At 43.6% G+C, this 12716-nt stretch overlaps 1 protein-coding gene and 1 long non-coding RNA gene across 7 annotated transcripts in view; one reads left to right on the top strand and one right to left on the bottom strand.

Annotated features, from left to right (window-relative positions):
- Nucleotides 1-10644, bottom strand: part of INTS10 (integrator complex subunit 10) — a 35283-nt gene extending 24639 nt beyond the window's left edge. For 5 of the 6 annotated variants that reach the window (XR_013396826.1, XR_013396827.1, XM_015144876.3 and 2 more), the window contains exons 1-9: nucleotides 10403-10644; nucleotides 9736-9803; nucleotides 8408-8511; nucleotides 7567-7706; nucleotides 5249-5330; nucleotides 4324-4464; nucleotides 3717-3888; nucleotides 2791-2960; nucleotides 1209-1342 (exon numbers count right to left, since the gene is read on the bottom strand). Coding sequence is in view for 4 of the 6 variants with exons in the window: in XM_015144876.3 (XP_015000362.3) it covers nucleotides 1209-1342; nucleotides 2791-2960; nucleotides 3717-3888; nucleotides 4324-4464; nucleotides 5249-5330; nucleotides 7567-7706; nucleotides 8408-8511; nucleotides 9736-9803; nucleotides 10403-10531 (1140 nt within the window). In the remaining 2 variants the exon portion in view is untranslated. 6 annotated transcript variants of the gene reach the window in all.
- Nucleotides 10645-10712: 68 nt separating this feature from the next.
- Nucleotides 10713-12308, top strand: LOC144330720 (uncharacterized). Its single transcript, XR_013397110.1, has 2 exons — nucleotides 10713-10838; nucleotides 12186-12308. It is a non-coding gene; the product is annotated as an uncharacterized LOC144330720 (long non-coding RNA).
- The last annotated feature ends 408 nt before the right edge of the window (nucleotides 12309-12716 follow it).

Below are 12716 nucleotides of genomic sequence, written 5' to 3'. Positions count from 1 at the left end.
TGAAATCAGTTAAGACCATGAAAACAAAAATGGATGGAAATCCCACATTGGGTGGAAGGCCGGGTTATGAGCACAGGGCTCGCTAGATGAGTGCTTGACAGGCCAAAAAAAAAACCGGAAGGAAGAACAGCTGGGCCAGGTTTAAACAGCCATCCCCTAGCCTGCACGCCAAACCCAGGAGGGACCAATGGGAATTCCCTCCTTCACCAGATGGTCGCCACACACCTGCTCCAGCCCAGGCACTACTCAGATGCCTGGGGTATGGTACAGGACAAGGCAGAGAAAATGCTAGGCCCCACGGAGCTTGTACTCTAGTGAAGAAGTAAACCAGTCAGTGAATAAACAAGAAAACACAGATAGCAAGGAGGATGCCGCAGAGAATTAAAACAGAGGAATAAAAAGAGACCCGGACAGCTACTTCAGATGGGTGTTCAGGAGCAGCCTCAGAGGGAGACTCGTTTGGGCTGGGACCAAGTGACAAGGACCTAGCCGCGCATCGATCCGAGGGAAAAGCACTGTAACCACAGAGCACAGCCTTGACAGGCAGAGGCTGGGAGGCAGGGACGGTCTTGGGGCACTGCTTGGTCAGGTTAGAGGACTGACGATTCTTTACGTTCGCGGGCTTCTTGCATCTTTGTGCAAACTTTTCCCTCCCAACAAAATCTACCTCCCAATTCCAACTGACAAAACCCTTCATCTTTCAGCACTGATTTCAGTGTTGACCTCCTTCATGTAATCTTTTCTGCATCTGCCCACAGGCTGTTCTTGCTGCCCTGCACACCTCACAGCTTTCCATTCTGAGGCCAGTACCCCACACTGCACCCTGCTCTAGAGGTCTGATGCCATGTTGGTTTTGTTTTTTAAACGGAATCAATGCCATTCAGCCAAAACATGTGTAAGGAACGTATACCGTGGGTTCTCCACCTCATCACTGACCTTTTGGTCAGTACACCGTGAAGTACTCAGCAGCATCCCTGGCCCCTCCCCACCAACCTGTGACAACCAAAAATGTCTCCAGACATTGCCAAATGTCCCCTAAAGGGCAAATCACCTCCAGTGGAGAACCACTGACTTAGTAATTATTAATATATCATACAATTTTAAAACCCAAGCTTTATCGATTTAGCTCCAAAGCCATATTTTACAAAGATTCATCTCTAGCAAACCGTCCCATCCAATCTGTTAATAAGTATATTTGAAAGCCTTACCATGGTTTTTTCTCTTCCTTCAGCTAGTTTCCTCTTTTTATGGATGTGTTTATTACGATCAATTTCTACATCACCATACACGTTCGATACATCTTCGAGAAGAACCAGTGGAACTTGGCTCGGGGCATTAGGACCTAATGATGGGGAAAAACACCAACACTTACAAACGCAGCAAGGAGGCCGGGCGCGGTGGCTCATGCCTATAATCCCAGCACTTTGGGAGCCTAAGGTGGGTGGACTGCCTGAGCTCGGGAGTTTGAAACCAGCCTGGGCAACATGGCGAAACCCTGTCTCCACTAAAAATACAAAACATTAGCCAGGCATGGTGGCAGCGCCTGTAGTCCCAGCTACACGGGAGGCTGAGGCAGGAGAATTGCTTGAACCCGGGAGGCGGAGGTTGCAGTGAGCCGAGATCACACCGCTGCACTCCAACCTGGGCAACAGAGCAAGACTTAAAAACTAACTAAATAAATAATTTAAAAATGCAGCTAGGAAAAGGATACTTAAAACAAGGGAGAAGCTTACTCAACTGTCTTGACAAAAGTCATTAAAAATATGTTCAGTGGGATCTCAATTAGGTAAACAAACAAGTAGATGCACAGAAAAAAAAGACTGTAAAGTGTATACCAAATTGTTAAAGACTTCCTGTCAGTAGTGGAATACAAGTGACAGTTCCTTCTTTGTATTTGTTATGTATCTGCAAATTTTTTATAATGATCATGAGTCATTAAAGTACCATAAACAGACTACCAAGTTATACTTACATTATAGTTACAAATTCCAAACAAAATCTAAATATATGTGATATTATAAGGCAATACATAAAAACAAATGCTGTATTACACTGGAAGGATTGTGGGTGATTTCACTCTTATTTCCAGTTTTCAAATTTTCTACAGTATATTTATGCATACACTCTATATATAAAATGGATATTTTACTGAATAAATCTTTGCCTATTGTGATGTCTTCATGAAATCTACTTAAATATGTTGTTACATCTACTGGTTTTTTCTTTTTTTTTTTTTTTTAGATGGAGTCTTGCTCTGTCGCCCAGGCTGGAGTGCAAGGTGCGACCTCAGCTCACTGCAGCCTCTGCCTACTGCGTTCAGGCGATTCTCCTGCCTCAGCCTCCCAAGTAGCTGGGATTACAGGTGCTCTCAATCATGCCCGGCTAATATTTGTATTTTTAGTAGAGATGGGGTTTCACCATATTGGCCAGGCTGGTCTCAAACTCCTGACCTCAAGTGATCCGCTGGCCTCACCTCCCAAAGTGCTGGGATTACAGGCATGAGCCACCATGCCCAGCCTGCCGTTATTTTCAAAATAGTGGCATTTGATATCTGTATTTAGTTGTGCAGTACCATTATGCCCTTTGATATAGAAACTTTTAATGAAACATACTTACATAAAAACTACCAATTAAGCCAAACTAAACAAAACCAAATCACCAACTATAAAAAGGACTGGTACCGCCCCACAGTTATTCGGATCCAACAATAGTGGATAAGCACTTTCATCTTCCTTACCATCCCCACAATACGAACCGGCTTTTTGGACACTGTAAAATTTTCAAACCAACCTTGGAAGAGAGACGGCTGTATGCTGTTGACATATTGGAACGCATTCTTAAAGAAGACCAGCATGGTGGAATACACCACTTGGTTTTTGTATTTTGCATGTGCTTCACTATCAAAGTTGTTCATGTATCTGCAGAGATCCTTCATTCTATGCAAAATATCTCCATAGCTTCTAAAAAAGAAGGAATGATGAAACTTACTCGATTACTTTGGGCTGGTCAGCAAAAAGTCTAAAGGAAAGCTCTGGTGGTACCATTACATGTACCAAATGTTGCTGTAGGCATGTAAAACTATTCTTTATTGTCCAAGATAAATGGTAACTTTTCCCTTCTGAATTAGGGTAGTGATCAAGATTTCATGACACAAACATGCTAAGTAGTTTTTCTCTGAAGTAGCAAGGAGAGGTTCAAACACAACATCGTCTTAAGAGTTCATATTTCAGTAAGAAATCTGTTTTTTTTTTTTTTTCTTTTTTGGAGACAGTGTCTCACTCTGTCACCCAGGCTGGAGTGCAGTGGTGTGATCTTGGCCTATCGTAGCCTTCGCCTCCCGGCGAAGTGATTCTCTCACCTCAGCTTCCAAAGTAGCTGGGACTACAGGCACGCACCACCATGCCTGGCTAATTTTTGTATTTTTAGTAGACATGGGGTTTCATCATGTTGGCCAGGCTGGTCTCAAACTCCTGACCTCAAGTGATCTGCCCACCTCAGCCTCCCAAAGCACTGGGATTACAGGTGTGAGCCACTGTGCCCAGCCAGAAATCTTTTGATAAAATGAAAAACCATCCTCTTTTGCATAAGTATTGAGTGTCACAAAATTTGCCCAAAAACTATACCTATGCATTATATAGTTTTAAAAAAGCATGTTTTCATTTTTATAAGGATCCAAATGAATCAATAGGCAATTCTGGAAATAAGCTATTTATTACCGTCTTCCTTTATCCATCTGCCATTCACATCTCATTCCAACAACATTTAAAATCTTAAACAACCTCTCCCAAGGGTCCACGATCTGGGATGATTTTTCGGTCAGCCCTTCTATTATATACTTCTGAGAGCTACGTTTGCTAGGTGACATTAAATCAGATGTATCCTGGGCACCTGAGATGGAAGAAAAAAGGAACCTACAATTAACATTATGACTTATTGTTGACGTGGTACCTGATGAAGAAAGTCTGACTCCCCATGAAAATGCACAGAGCACCGAATTCCAACACATTTATGTTTTGCTCAAGGACCGACAACAGGCCACTGGTATAAGCAAGAAGTAATTTCCACTACTTCATCATGATACGTGTATAATGTTCCATGCAATAATGTTACAGCTCAGCCAGAAGACTGTTTTGATCAAGGGGTGGCACTGCTTCCAGAAAAGCCTCATCTTTTAACTCTAGTATTTTTTTCTAGATACCATCTTTTGAAACACTCCCAAACTGGTAAGTATCCAGAGGAGAATAATCAGAACATTGAGGGGTTTCTGAATTTGCAATTTTACTAAAGCCTATTTAAATAAAAGTACAGGATATTCCTCCTTACCTTGATGCTGATTTTCTGTTTGAGTAGACCTAGTGACATAATTGATATAAAATTCAGCTGCTTTGTTCAAGTACTTATATAATAAATTGGCAGGCAGTCGAACATCATGGTTGTTAATTATTAGAGGAAGGACGTCACAAACTGTTGGAGGAGAAAAAGAAGAAATAAATTAATTAGGTTATCTACCCTAGAGTTCCAACAGATACAAAAGCTTTGAGAGTTCATTTGATGTAGTATCTAAAATATATAGGGGGAAAATCCCTGATGACTCATGTATTCAAAATGTGCAGAGAGACACCAGTAGCTGGAGTCAGGGAGGAAACACACGGGCAGTTCTACGCTGTGGGTGAGGGTGCAGTTCTTCCATTGAATTCAGATGCTTCTTTATTATTATGCTTTATACTTACATATACAGTTATCATATTCTTTCAGAGGTATCAGATCTTACATAACGGAAGTTTAGAAGTTGTTTAAAATGCTTTTTTTTTTTTTTTTTTTTGAGACAGAGTCTCGCTCTGTCACCAGGCTGGAGTGCAGTGGCATGATCTCGGCTTACTGCAACATCCACCTCCCAGGTTCAAGCAATTCTCCTGCCTCAGCCTGCCTAGTAGCTGGGACTACAGGCATGCAACACCACGCCCAGCTAATTTTTGTAGTTTTAGTAGAGACAGGGTTTCACCATGTTGGCCAGGATGGTCTCGATCTCTTGACTTCATGATCCACTCACCTCAGCCTCCCTAAGTGCTAGGATTACAGGCATGAGCCACCATGCCTAGCTAAAATGCTTTCTAAATTAAAAAAAGAACTTAAATGCCATAACACATAGAGCTCCTTTGCCTTCCATATATGAGCTTATCCCTGAACCAACACTTACCCCAGCATATTAACTTACCATAGAAGTAATAGAGAATATAATTTTCCTTACCAAATAATTTTCTAAAGCAGTTCACAGGAGATTCTTGTTCTTCAATAGTTTCAGCCTCTAACAGTGCCTCCCCAAGGCCAACCTATTTCAAAATTAATCATTTAAATGTGTTACAGCGTAAGTTGTCAGAACTATATGAAGTAATGGGTTCTTTTTTTTTTTTTTTTTTGCTTATCACAGTTTGTGTAATCAAACTTATCTGAGAAACAAATAATCACATTTTAAAGACTAGAAAGTAAAAGAATGCACCAGCCACACACCCTAGAAGGCCAAATTCACCTGAACATCTGACCACTCTGTCTTGGTTATTCTCTTCAGAATTATCAAAATTCTAATTAACGATTAACAAGAATTAACAAAATGTCTATAGAAATGTAAAGGAAGCACTGGAACTGGAGGCAGAGATTTTCTAAGAAATAAAGAAACTAGAGTTTATTCTCTACATGAAGATGTATCAATATAGACAAAACGTATCATGTTCAAGATAAGTTCTCAGGAGTAGCCAGTCATACAGTCTGGTGTAGACTGGGCAGAAAGGTCAGAGTTTTAAGGCTACCTTTCCATTGCTGATGCCCTAGCATAGTAGATAGTCCCTTACCCAAATCCACCAAGACATTGGTATCAGCTTCCTTGTGACCACACAGGGATGCCTCATAGGAGTGGAAAAGTGCAAAAGGTAACATCACACAGAAGGTTAAAGGTCACAGTTATGACCAGAAAGTGTGCTGGGCTGAACAGTGTCTCCCAAATTCATATCCCCCCAGAAACTCAGAATGTGACCTCATATATATCTTAACTTTTTTTAAAAAAAGTGCCCTTGGCTGGGTGCGGTGGCTCAAGCCTGTAATCCCAGCACTTTGGGAGGCCGAGACGGGTGGATCACGAGGTCAGGAGATCAAGACCATCCTGGCTAACACAGTAAAACCCCGGCTCTACTAAAAAAATAGAAAATAAAAACTAGCCGGGCGTGGTGGCGGGTGCCTATAGTCCCAGCTACTCTGGAGGCTGAGGCAGGAGAATGGCGTAAACCCGGGAGACGGAGCTTGCAGTGAGCTGAGATCCGGCCACTGCACTCCAGCCTGGGCGACAGAGCAAGACTCCATCTCAAAAAAAAAAAAAAAAAAAAAAAGTGCCCTTGTAGAAATAATTAATTAAGATGAGGTCATAGTGAATTAGAAAGGCCCTCAATCCAGTGACTAGCGTCCTTATAACACGGCCATGTACACACATCTGTAATCCCAGCTACTCAGGAGGCTGAGGCATGAGAATTGCTTGAACCCAGGAGGCAGAGGCTGCAGTGAGCCAAGACCATGCCACTGCACTGCTGCCTGGGCAACAGAGCAAGACTCTGCCTCAAAAACAAACAGACAGACAAACAAAAAACAAAAAAAGGCCATGTAAAGACACAGGCACAAAAGAAAGATCATGTGATGATGGAGGAGAAGTTGGAGGAGTGATGCAGCTGCCAGCCAGGGAATGCCAAAGAGCACTGACAACCATCAGAAGCCAGGGAGAGGCAAAGCAAGAGCCTTCCCCAGAGCCTTCAGAGGAAACATGGCTCTGCCAACACCTGGCTTTTACACTTCTAGCTTCCAGAATTGTGAGAGCCTTTCTGTTGTTTTAAGCTACCCAGTTTGTGGTACTTTGTTATGGCAACCCTCGCAGACTAACACAAGCAGGTATGGAAATGATTAACCAGGGCCAGATGCCAGAAAAACGGCATGGGAAAGAATAAGCCACAGAGTATGAACCAATCGAATGAATGGTTTGACTCCTGACACCTCACTGGCTATGGGAAGTTACTAAAACATGAAATGCTCAGTTTCGTCATCTGTAAAGTGGGATACTATTTACTTCAGGGGGTTTAGGAAGATAGGCGATACCTAGCACTTACCCATGCCTGCCAGTAGCACTCAATAATTATTATAGATGAAGGGCAGGAATAGAATGAAAACAGTCTCCATAGGGCAGAAGCACAGGAAAAACGCATCTGTTAAAAGACTACAAACTGTACCCTAAATTCAAAAGCACATTGTAGAATACAATGGAAAAAGATTACTTTTTACCATACGGATTGCAAATAAATAGTACCATCAGAGCTTGGTAACTTTTCTGATAAAACAGCTTCTCCTGGAAACTTATAAAATTTGGTAAAAAGAATGTCCGTTTAGCTTTACTAACAAAGAACCTTTTATTTCAGTTCAATCTTCACCAGTGCTCTTCAGAAACTTATGCTTTGTAGCTCCTCACCATACCGATGAATCTGTTGATGACCCATTGAATTTTATATTAAGAGAAGGGGAAGAATAAAATCTCACCCCATGTTGCACCACCGTTTCAGGGAAGCGCCTCAGAAGTAGAAGCAACATTTCTGATCGTTCTAACGTGTTGAAGCATTGTTCCGTGACCTTTAGTAACATTTCACACTGGACCCGACCAGGCAGAGTTTCAAATAAACCTGTACGAAACATATTTCACTGTTAAAAGTTTCTTGCGGACAGCAAAGACTGCAGCAAAAGTGCTGAGTAAGGCATTTTCATCTACAGAACAGTAAACACTACATGTGAAATCAATGTGGTTAAGTTTTACCTACAACCTGGCAGCCTTTTGGGGCCAATAGTATCTGGCACAGGATGTTTGCTGAATAATGGTAAAATATTTGGAAGACTGATCAAATTCAAAAAACAATGACGTATGTGAATGGTCACAAGAATGCCTGTTGCAGGCTGAGATAGAGAGCATGTGCTTTTTGAAGCTGAAATGACCTAAACATCTACTTCTATTTTACGCAGAATTTGAAATCTTTGATTGACGACAGCAACATGGAGAAGTTTAAAGAGGAAGCTTCTAAATTACTAAAAGCTTCTCTCCTGTTTTGTGGAGAGCTGGTTAATCTATAGCTGCTATCTGGTTACTGTAAAACCTGTTAAAAATATATACAATTAATTCCTTGTCTCACTGACAAATCCATATCCTTTAAAGAAGCTTAAAGGGTTCTAAGCAAATCAAGGAACTGAGTGACATTATTATAGACTTTGGTTGCCAAGAATAAAACATACATATGGTTATCAATACCCCAGGTGTGACTTTTTTGTGTGTGAAATTACTATCTATGATTTGGTATTCCAGAAATGGTAACTTATACACCATTATTCTTACTTCTTAAGAATTGGGTTTGTTTGTCCTGTGAATCATTCCTTAATGCTGATGTAATAATGCTGATTTCTCTCCACACCACCGGCTGGTCTGGGAAATTCACAAACCTATTTTTAAAATAAATACATTAAATTAAAATGTCAAAGTCTATACAGTATCCAAAAGAAAAAACATTAGCGTTTGGTGAAAAAGTTTCCTTTATTCCAAGTGAATGCTTAGACGTGCCAAAACAAACCAAAATAAAAATGTAAAAATAAGAATTACTTGATTTATAAAAATGAGAGTACTCACATAAGTTTTTAGTGGGATTTATAGGTGAAAAGACAAGTAACCATAATATAGAAAGAAATCCTAAAAGTCAACAAGAATAAAACAAACTATTCGAAAGAAAAAATAGGCAAAGGCAAATCACAGAATACACACAGCCAAAGAAAACAGTTGAAACAATACTGAATCTTAGTACGAGTAGTACATATTTTTTTAAAAAATAGCAAGATACCATTTTCTCCTATCACAGTGGTAGGAACTAAAAGGAGACTAATAATATCCAATGTTGGGAAGGGCATGGGAAAACACATTCTTTATATACCATTGGTGGTAATGTAGATTGGGATCACCCGTTTTGGAGAGTAATTTCATAGTGTATCAAACTTTCAAATGCGCATAACCTTTAACTATGAAAATGTCTTAGAATCTATTCCACAGAAAAACACCAAAATATGACTACAAAATTGTTGACACACTGAACACAATTTCAAATAATTTAAAACTATCTATTTAAATGTCTACCAAGTCTAAAAGAGTGGCTATGAAATACTACATAGGCATGAAAAGGAATGAAGTGGATCTCCACATACTGATATGGGAAGGGATCCATTACAGTGAGTAAAGGAAGCATGCTGCAGAGCAAGGGTCGTATGGTCTCACTTTTGTCACCTCTTCCCCCCAAAAACCTATTTATGTATTATGTATATATGTATAGATAGACTGCCTACACAACTTAATTCTGGTTGAGTTTAGGAGGCACTTTCACTTTTTTATCTCTATAAGAAGTAGTGTTTGAATTTTTGCAATGAGCACATATTCTTTCTAGAATAAATTATGGAACAGAAGTTTTAACAAGGATAAAACATAAGAATAACAATTAAACTCTTCTGCAAAAGCCATGTCAGCAATTTATGGCAGACCTGGACTCCTTACTAGGTTTGCTTTAGGTATCGAAGATGTAGATGAACTTGAAGATCTTCCCCCAACTCCCACTTCTGCAGACAGAAACAAAACCTCATGGAGAGATGCAGTGCAATAAAAGTGATGACAAGCGTCCCACTCACATGTCGTACAGCAGCCTCCCGGCGGTGGCGGTCCTCTCTGCATTCCGTTCGATGGTGTACATCTCATACTGCAACACACATCAGGTACCCTGGTCATTCACCCCTGACTGGAAGGCTCCCAGCTCATCCAGCATCTCTTATTGGCCCTCCCGCGGGAAGGGAGGCCCTGCGAGTGAAGCTCCGCCTGGTGACACACCGCCACATATATGGCAGCCTTGTCATTCGGCTTAGAGTGGGACCCTGGGGTTCACTTGCAATCTCAGGCTCCCAGGATTAAGTGGAATAATGTTTCCAAAGTCGCTGGCACTGAACAAACTGCTGCCATTATGATGAATGAACGAGCGAATGGCCTTTTGCTAGTGGCGATCATGTGCTGTCTAGGCCAGATGGCAAGCAGGGCCCCAGGGACCCAAGCGCACCCGACCTCAAGCGGGGTCGGCCGTCTCTCAAGGGCTGGGGAGAGGGCTCCTGGAAGGTGTAGGAGCAAGGCGGGTGAAAGGTGTAGGAGCAAGGTGTAGGATGGGAGGGGAGAGAAGATGGAGGGGGAGGGGAGAAAAGAGGGGGCCGGGCAGGAGGCGGCTGCCTCCAGGCAGGCGCAGCTCTGGGCCCGGGCAGCCGGAACGCGCACCTCCCCGCAGGGCGGCCGCATGCACTGCCGGGACCTCACCTGGATGTTAAAGTCTGCGGGGTAGAGGCTGCGGGCCGTGATCAGCCACGCCTTGGCTGCCCACAGGTCCTGCGGCACCAACTCCCGGGCTCGCTGCACCAGGAACTCGCAGTCCCCCTGGGCCGACATGACGCGGGCGCTCTCCAGCCGCCAGCCCGAAGCGGCCGGAACGTCCGGCTCTGGACACTCAGCCGCCACGGCATCCACTGCCGCCACCGCGGGGGAGGCTACTGCGCATGTCTGGAGGCGCTCAGAGGCCCGCAGAGTGGCTCGGGAAAGCTTTTCCGGGTTTTACGAGCCGTCGCCTCCCCTTGGCTCCCCGTTACCGCCCGGTCCCCTCCTCTTCTGAGAAGCCAGAGCATTTGAACCGCTTACAGGTCACCTCCAAAATGCGGAGAAGTGGATTTTCATTCCTGCGGGCTGCAGCGTGATCCTGGTGAAGTCAGGGAGCATGCGCGGGAGCGGGCAAGCGCTAGGCAACTTCGCCATTTCCATCCTCTCTGGGGCTTGCTCAGTTTGGCGGGGGCGGGGGCGGGAGCGGGAGCGGGGGCGGGAGCGGGGGCGGGGGCGGGGCGGGGGCGGGGGCGGGGAGACGGGCGGTCCCGGGGGATGGGCGGTCCCTGGGCGTCCCCGCGGCGTGGAAGGCTGGGAAGAAGTTTGAGAGGAACAGCAGAGAGTGTGGGGGAGGCGGCGGACAGCACTCACCACACGGGCCGGCCTGAAACGCCTTCCCGGGGGGGCGCTGCCTGCGACTCACTCCCCGGGCTTCGATTTACGCGAAAACTCCTGGGGCTGGTGAGGGTGATCGTGCAAAGCATCAGCTCGGGAGTTCCTTCTCTTTCCGAAATCCGTCCACGTTTTATTATTTCATCTTTATTCGCCGGTTTCTCCAACAAACGTTTATAGAGCAATGAAGTACTTGGAAAGCTCTTTGGTCGGTGCCGTCCGTGAGAGCTGCAAAGATGACTAAATCCCTGACCCAGCAAGGGTTTTTAAATGTTTGAAGTGTTCTGGACGTGAAACCCACAGAAAGATAACTACGCTATTATTATAATTATCTCCTCCAGCCAGAATCAATGTTTTTTTCACCAAAACTCCAGATTTGTTTTCCATCTAAGAGATGAAAAACACCTAAGAGATTCTCCCATTTAAGAGATTCTCCTGCTTCAGCCTCTTGAGTAGCAGGAATTACAAGCGTCCGCCACCACGCGCAAGCCCGGCTAATTTTTGTATTTTTAGTAGAGATGGGGTTTCACCCTGTTGACTTGGCTGGTCTGGAACTCCTGACCCCAGGTGATCCGCCCGCCTCCGGCTCCCAAAGTGCTGAAATTACAGGCATGAGCCACTGGGTTGGGCTTCAAAGCACTGTTTAATATCCCCTAATTATGCACAGAATAGCGTAACTGTATGATTATAGGCCAGGATTACTCAGTGATACCATTATTTGGGCCTTGTAGAATAGAAGAAGTTAGAAAATTGGATTTAAACAGAGAGCAGGATAATTTTGATCTTATAAAGTGTAGAGCATCAAAGCAGTTTGCTAGCTTGAATTTTAAAAATTATTTCATTGATGTTAATTATGAAGTGTAAGAATTTTTAAATGGTAAAAACGACTGATTTGGTCATTAAACTTTCTGATTTTGGTCTTTACCAAAAATAAAAAAACTCCACACTTGTTCCTGAGCCTAGTGTTCTGTGGAATAACAATTGTAAATTAAGGCTTTAAATTTAGAGGCTATATAAGGAAATTCTGTTTTCGTTCGTTTGTTTGTTTTTGAGACAGAGTCTCGCTCTGAAATCCAGGCTGCCACTGACTGTAGGGGCTCGATCATGGATCACTGCAACCTTGACCTCCAAGGCTCAAGCCATCCTCCTGCCTCAACCTCTGGGGTAGCTGGGACTACAGGTATGTGCCATCACATCTGGCTAATTTAAAAATTTTTTTTAGAGACAGAGTCTCCCTATGTTGCCCAGACTGGTCTTGAACTCCTGGGCTCAAGTGATCCTCCTGCTTCAGCCTCCCAACGTGCTGGGATTACAGGCGTTGAGCCACTGCGCCCAGCTTCTGTATGTATTTTAGATGCCAACCTTGAGAGGGCCTCCAGACTTTTTGCCAGAATACAATGTCAGGTTTGTGGTTGTTTTGTGGTCAGCTTCTTGATTTTGAATGGTCACCAGCTAAACATTTCTCCTACAGTGTCATGCTGGCATCTCAAAGTACGGAAGGGAGGTACCATAGCAAGTGAGTTTACATCTTTTGGCCTCCTTGCTGTGATCTTGACTCACTGGAGACTCGAGGCACCTAGCTCATGTT

The sequence above is a fragment of the Macaca mulatta genome, chromosome 8 (assembly GCF_049350105.2).
Source record: "Macaca mulatta isolate MMU2019108-1 chromosome 8, T2T-MMU8v2.0, whole genome shotgun sequence".
Classification (NCBI taxonomy): Eukaryota; Metazoa; Chordata; class Mammalia; order Primates; family Cercopithecidae; genus Macaca; species Macaca mulatta.
Note: the sequence above shows the minus strand (reverse complement) of the source record. Positions and strands in the feature narration are given on the sequence as shown.